Source organism: Poecilia latipinna, unplaced genomic scaffold (assembly GCF_001443285.1).
Source record: "Poecilia latipinna isolate Pla-1442-1.1 unplaced genomic scaffold, P_latipinna-1.0 Scaffold756, whole genome shotgun sequence".
In the NCBI taxonomy this organism is placed as follows: domain Eukaryota; kingdom Metazoa; phylum Chordata; class Actinopteri; order Cyprinodontiformes; family Poeciliidae; genus Poecilia; species Poecilia latipinna.
The window spans coordinates 465-7,288 of NW_015113372.1; the positions used below are offsets into that span (position 1 = coordinate 465).

At 37.7% G+C, this 6,824-nt stretch overlaps 2 protein-coding genes across 2 annotated transcripts; both read right to left on the reverse strand.

Moving 5' to 3' along the window:
• Positions 1-358: 358 nt before the first annotated feature.
• LOC106955661 (serpin B9-like) lies at positions 359-1,138 on the reverse strand. The gene is made up of 3 exons (XM_015045956.1): positions 1,049-1,138; positions 633-814; positions 359-485 (listed from the first exon to the last, which is right to left on the reverse strand). The coding sequence occupies exons 2-3, from the start codon at positions 807-809 to the stop codon at positions 414-416; spliced, it is 249 nt and encodes an 82-aa protein (XP_014901442.1). The 5' UTR covers positions 810-814; positions 1,049-1,138; the 3' UTR covers positions 359-413.
• Positions 1,139-3,801: 2,663 nt separating this feature from the next.
• Positions 3,802-6,810, reverse strand: LOC106955659 (leukocyte elastase inhibitor A-like). The gene is made up of 6 exons (XM_015045954.1): positions 6,660-6,810; positions 6,311-6,453; positions 5,743-5,820; positions 5,544-5,633; positions 5,280-5,460; positions 3,802-4,365 (listed from the first exon to the last, which is right to left on the reverse strand). Exons 1-6 carry the CDS (start codon positions 6,808-6,810, stop codon positions 4,127-4,129), a joined length of 882 nt encoding a protein of 293 aa, XP_014901440.1. The 3' UTR covers positions 3,802-4,126.
• Positions 6,811-6,824: the final 14 nt, after the last annotated feature.

The window sequence follows — 6,824 nt, forward strand, 5'->3', positions numbered from 1 at the left end:
AAAGGCATATTTTATTAGCCTAAAATTTACACTGAGATGTAATTTAAAACATAGTGAAATTAATAATTTAAAGTAGTGTTAAGTGAATTTAAAAAAAATTCTATTTTGAGCATATATTTTAAAATATACACAAAATATATTTTAAATATATTTTAAATATACTTGAGCAAGTGTATATTTACACTTGGGGAAATATATATTTTGCTCACTTAAAGTATACTTTTATTTAATATATTAAAAGTGTATTTTGGTACAATTATGTTTAAGTGTGTTTAAAGTTCTAATTTCAAAATTGGTACAAGTATACTTTTAGTATACCTCAGATATATTTATAGGTAGTACACTTAATACTTACTTAAAATGTACTTTGACAAATATAAGTATGCTTGAAATATACTAAAGTATACTTTTTTTCACCTGGGCTCACTCAGTATTTTGGCAAACAGAGTGTGGAGATCATCCTCCCAATGCTTGATTCTCAAGCACTGTGGAGACATAAGACATGTTCAAAAAAAGTTAAGCGCAATGTAACATCGTTATAAGCTTTTGGGTTATCTACTAGCTAGCAAATGACTGAAAAAAAAGAGCACTGTACAAAATAACATAGACCAGATATCAAAGCACAAGATCACCTCTGATATCTGAGTGGCTGTGTCTCCTCTGGCTCCCAGCATCACCATAGCCAGAGCTGAGGAGATGCTGAAAGGAGAGAAGAAGATGTTTGCAGTCTTGTTGTCCTCACTCAGCTTTCTGAGCAGAGCCAGAGAGAAGGTGGTGTTGGCCTTGGAGAGAGAGCTGGAGGAGGCCATAGTTTCTAAAGTAAACCAAGGATAAAACAATTTTCAAGCTGCATGACTTTGTTCAGACTAGTATTCATTCCTCGCTCTACGTTGAGTCTCTGCTGACATACTAGTTATCCACACTTCCTAACACACTCAGTGTAAAATGAAACTTATCTGTGTGTGACCAGATCCCATTCGTGTAATAAATGTTTAGCCATTAAACAGAACAATTTTTATATGCCCAAGAGAAGGAAAACTTTACTTACCAAAAGATCCGTGTTGTCTTGAAGCGATCAGGGCTGTTTCTGTGGCAGAGAGCAAACGACTCCTTGCAGTGTCGTATTCAGGTGAGCACACTCAAGTCGGCACGTGCCCTGGAAAGGAACGCGTTTTCATTTTTGTGAGTGTTGTGATTGGTCCTTCTGGGTGAGATAAATAGAGGAAACTGGTTCTTGGAACTGCCAAATCTAAACTCCTCCATCTTTGAGTATGTGTTTTTATCAGATCCTATTTCATTTTTCAGGACAATCTTGTTTTAAAGCAGAGTATCATATATTTGCATAACTCTGCCCTGCGGCAATAGGGATTTTGGGGTGTGTCTAGGTAACCAGATGAGTGACAACGAACAATGACCTTTTAAAACTTTAGGTCATATTTATATTGCAGATTAACCAACTTATGAGTTCATCATTTACAACAGCTTGGCTAAGATTGTGTCGAGAGAAGAATTGATTCAAGTTTATAGATTAAGTTTTCAACTACAGTTTAATGTAGAACCACCTAGTTTAATTTGTCACCTAGTTTCTGGCAGAACTTCCCATGAATAGGAGATATTTCTCTTTCTTACTTGTCCTGGGGCAAAGTGGTGGCACCTCCTCTTCGCACAAAGAACCGGAAAATGCTGAAATACCCGCTGGAAGATTCTTCACAACACAACAACGAGCCACATAACATCCAAACCAGCAGCAGAGAAATCCCAACCTAGAGATAGCAGAGCTGGTGAGAAAGGCCCTGAAGTAAAGCAGAATGTTACCTCTTAATAGAAACACTCACAGCCCCTTTAAAAACTGGTAAAGTTGAAGTTTATTTCATTAAGAATACTTGACTATCAGCTTAAGTATAGCAAGTTCTACTATGTGCCATGCAGTAGTGTACTAGAAGGTATGCTAAGCTAATGCTCTGTTAGACTACACTAAACAGATTTCCGTTAATAAACAAATACTTTTCTAAAATCAATTTTAAGTTTACAAAAATATCCATTTAAGTATGAAACAAGTACACCAATCTATTAGTACTAATAATGTACTAAGTACATACCTGTAGTTCTGTTTTTGGTTTATTAAGAACCTTTGCAGTATACCACAAATGCACTCTTATCTTACCAATTCTCCATTTATATACTTCTAGTCTTTATTTTTGCTTATGTAGGTGTAGTTCAAGTACAATTTTATTAATTACTGAAACTGAAATGCACTACGTTTTGCTACTTTAATAGATTGCAACTTTAATAGCTTGTTTTAATACAAGACGACTTGTACATTTGCTTCGTATATTACTTGTAACATACTATTTACATACTGAAATTCACTCAGAGCAAATGTAGCTTCTAGATTGTTGAGCCCACTCTGCATTTTGGCAAACAGAGTGTGGACATCATCCTTCTTTGAGAATTATGGAAAAACTCTTATTATGGAAAGACACCAGAGGCTTGACATGATCAAGATGGGTTTCTATGGCAGAGAGAGATTACTCTTGGCAGTGTCATATTCAGATGAGCACAGTCGGTTTGTGCCCTTCAGGGAACATATGTGTGTGAAAGCTCTGTTGTGACTGGTCCTTTTGGGTGAGGTAGGTACAGAAAACTAGTTTTCAACAAGAATGGAATTAGGTAAAAATGCTCTGAAGACCAGTTGGAATCCAAATGTTCATTTATCTCCTCCCAAAAAAGAAGCCCGTTTGGAGGCCTGAACATGTATGAAAACTCTTAAACTTTAAAATGTCCTCCACGTGAAATTTCTAGAATTTTAATGAAATCAAAAGCGGGCGGCTCTACATCGCCCCCTAATGTGAGACAAGCCAAATGGTAGATCGTACAAAGCTGAAACTTGGTACACAGGTAGAAACCACTAAGACAAAAAAAAAAAAAGTCTGTTGGAGGTATGCTCTAAACACAACAGCAAGTCAGCCATTTTTGATCAAAGGGTCATTTTCAGGCAGCTTTGACTCATGGACATCCTGCTAAATGTGCTAATGGCAGAGAAACAACTTACTAATAAAGGAAAATTATTTATCTACCATCTTTGGTGACCACATTAACTAGCTTGAGGATTCCCAACAGGCTGTGCCAGCTGCAGCAAACACACACATTGTGATTGACAGCGCTAAGACATGCCTCCTGGCTCTGATTGGTTGTTTCAGTTAGCACTGCGAGAAGGCAGAGCACCTTGATTTTTTCACACATTATCTGTCTTATAGCTTACTGTTGCAACATAGTGACAGTTTTAACAAATATGTAAAAAAAAATATTCTGGTGCAGCTTTTTGGATGGTTAGTGGAAAGCTGCAGGGATCTGGTTGAACGTGAGCCTTTCTTCCCTTCTGCTCAGTTTAATCCACATCACCTTTGGGTATGGCTAGTTAGCAACATTCACACACAAATATTTCTCAAGTAGCTTAAACAAATAAAATTTATTATGTGTTTGCTTGAGAGAGAACTTATGTAGATATAGCCCATCATAAAAATAATCAACATTCCAACTTTCCTATTAGAAAATATTTGTTTTTAAAGGAGCTTAATACTTCAAGGTGCGTCCGTGCAAGTTTTTTTGTGAAGCACTATTAATAAACATTTAAAATGATTTGCAGGAAGAACAAAGGAACAGAAGTAAAGCAATAGATACATCAAAAAGACAAGCCCTCCGATAAAAGTATAAAAATATGTAACATTACATCAATTTAAACACCAGAGGTATGACAGAAATGAAAGACCTCTGTAGGTAAGCAGCAGAAAACTTTTTTTTCAGTCCTAATTTAATGGAAAAAAGACAAATAAGAAGGGGATAGGATGAATATGTTTATACTTCTATTACTACCTCAATATCTTTTGTGACTTAAACCATTAGAAAGTTTACTTTTTGGTAGAATCAGAGCTTCTGAAAGTTTTTAACTCTAGCAGCTTCAGTCATCTTGCTATAAAAACAGTGCATAAAACTTCATAAGGCGGCTTGATCCTCATAGCATTTATGCAGTGTACTCTGACCTAATAAGTCATGAAAAAAAATGACAATACTGCAGCTGATGCAACCTTTCATGATGCAGTCATTGCTCTAAAAGAGACAGAGCGCACTAAGGGGAGCAGAAGCGTCCTGCGAAGAGAATACTCTTGGTGGGGTCATGGCGGATGAAGAAGAGGAACGGGTGGTCTGCAGTGAAGCTAATCGGAATATTAATTCGAGGAAGGAATGAACTGCCACAACGGAAACGCATCTGAGTGGAGGCGGCAGCTTCAGTTCCCTTCTCGTTCACCTCCACGAAAGCCTTGTGGGACACGCTGGACAGAAAGAGGTCCTTGTTTCCAGACATTCCTGACACAAAGGACAGAATATCATCCCAGTGCTGCATTTTACGTGTCAAAACTTCAACCAGACCAGCTTGTAACCACTGATGGTCTTAGTGTTTACAGTCAGCAACACCAGTTGCTGACAGATATTCTTTTAAACGATGAATTGTAATTGTTTGGTCTCAGCTCCCAACACCCTGAGTTTGAAATCAAAGGTTAACAAATAGTGTCAAGTTTCAAATAATGATTAAAAGGGTTAAAAAGACATTCAAACAAACTCAGCCTGGGTAGAAAAAAGTAAATGCTCCTTTTAAATAATTACTGGTGCCAAGATTAACAGCAACAACTGTCTCTGGGCAATGCAATTTTAATATCAGGTAATATGGCTTTGAAACACTTCTCTTCGGAGGATTGCTGTATTTCAGTCACAATGGAGGGTTCTCAAGTAGAAATGACTTTAAGATCACAGTGTATTTTACAAATCTTCTCCATTCATTGTAAATGATTCTCCCTTTGGTTCATTGGAGTCCCAAAGCCTGACTCCAACCATTCATCCATCGTCTACACCCGATTGTCCTTGCTGGGTTGGGTTCTATCTCCAGGGGTCAGTGGGCGAGAGGTGGGCTACTCCCTGGATATGTCATAAGTCCATCACAGAAAACTGAACTCGGCTTTCTAAATAATGTGATTAATCACAAAGAATTCCTGATTCAATTTTTGGGGCAATTAACAGCAGGTTGCTATGTTCAACCTGTTACATCATCATTAAAAAACTTGAAAAAATTCCTTTTGTATTTTCTCAAGTTATATTTGTCTGATATTCAAATTTGTCTGAATATCTGAAACACTAAAAATCAGTAAACCAAACAGGAAAAGCTAAGATGTGTATTTGTAAACGTCGGTGTGCCTCCAGAAAAGATTTCTGGCCTCATGTCTCACCAGAGAAGTCACTCTTCTTTATATCAAAAGCGTCCGCCATGCCCATGCTGCTCAGGACTTTGTTTAGGTCATACGTCTCCTCCAGCTTGAACTGAGGAAGCTTCACTTCAACCAGAGAGTCTTTCATGTTGTCAGGATGGGTCCACTTCAGGAATTTCTCATAGGTCAGGTGCTTCTCCAACTGGCAAGATACAAGTTGTGTATTAATAACAACATTAAAATGTGTGGTAATAATAACAATGCTAATGTTTATTTCTGTCTCACTTTTTTTAGCCCCGTTGAGCTGTCTCGTATTCCTTTAGGTAAAAAGATGAGCATGCTCAGCTTGTATCCTTCGTAATGCATCACCAGGATCTGTCCAGTAGAAACATGAAGGTCATTGTAAATGCTGGGATCACTGCAAGTCTCTCAAAGTTTGATCATCGCAGTAATTAATATACTAAGCAAATTTGTGCTTGATTACCTGGCATCTGACTTCTGAAATGTAGGCATGGTGGAAATAGTTTTTTTGGAACATCATCTGGACCGGCTTAGTGACGACCTAAAGACAAGAAACGCAAGAATTGTAATGAAAACATTTGACGATGAAATAAGCGAGACTCCAGTTGACAGCATTGCTTTCACACAACTTATTATAACTTGGTAACAGTGTCGTCTGATTAAAGATGGACTTGTGGCCAATTTGCTGTTTTTAAAGTTTTGACCTGCCGATAGGAATATTTGAATTTCCATCCCCCATCATCTCAATAATGAGACTTTGAATTAATTTTATTATGAGCCAAAATAACTAAAAGAAAAAAGGCTTGGCAAAATATTGCCAATTCAATTTTTTTTTGTTGGAAAAAATACTAAACAAAGCGAAAGGTGGCTCAGTTGGTAAAAGTGTGGTGACTATTTTTCAGTTTCCAACTGACAGGTGAGGAAAGTCAAGCTGAAAATTGTGCGTTCCAAGTCGCTCTGCATAGCTGATCATGGAATTCAATTTCTTAAACTCACAACATCAGTTAACATTAATTAAATTAATGTTTTACCTTGTTGAGTCTAAATTTAGACTTGTATGTTTTCTCCATGGAGAACGGCATAAACCAGTCGCCCTTGAAGTACAAAGCATTAACCAGAACCATCCTGGTCATGTTGTCCACTCCACCCTCAGCCACCATATCCTTGATTTTACCTGGTGACAATATGGAGGCAACATGGATCAGAACCAAGACCAGAGAGACTGAAGCTTTTAATGACATAATAATAACACACTGTTCCACTGGATGAAGCTCTTGATCCTTAGACTCTAAGACTTAGAGTTCACACTGTGTGGGATAGTCAGGGTCATGAACCTATGGTGTGTGTGTGTGTGTGTGTGATTCAGCGTGTGTGATCCACCTTGTGTCTTTTCCTCCACCCAGTTGTTGATCTTGACCCTGGCTTCCTCACTGCTGGTTCTGAAGTCCACAGCCTCCAGCTCCGAGTCGTAGTGAGTCTTTGTTTGGGTTAAAAACTCCTGGAAGAACAAACAGAAGATCCATGAATTCATGAATTCATGAATTC

Excerpts from the sequence above, each read along its gene's own strand:
- LOC106955661 (XM_015045956.1), bottom strand. The coding sequence starts at position 809 with ATGGCCTCCTCCAGCTCTCTCTCCAAGGCCAACACCACCTTCTCTCTG. Across the intron at positions 486-632 it reads CAGCCACTCAGATATCAGAG|TGCTTGAGAATCAAGCATTG; the intron begins GTGATCTTGTGC and ends ATGTCTCCACAG.
- LOC106955659 (XM_015045954.1), bottom strand. The coding sequence starts at position 6,810 with ATGAATTCATGGATCTTCTGTTTGTTCTTCCAGGAGTTTTTAACCCAA. Across the intron at positions 5,634-5,742 it reads TTTCAGAAGTCAGATGCCAG|ATCCTGGTGATGCATTACGA; the intron begins GTAATCAAGCAC and ends TCTACTGGACAG. Across the intron at positions 5,461-5,543 it reads GCTCAACGGGGCTAAAAAAA|TTGGAGAAGCACCTGACCTA; the intron begins GTGAGACAGAAA and ends GTATCTTGCCAG.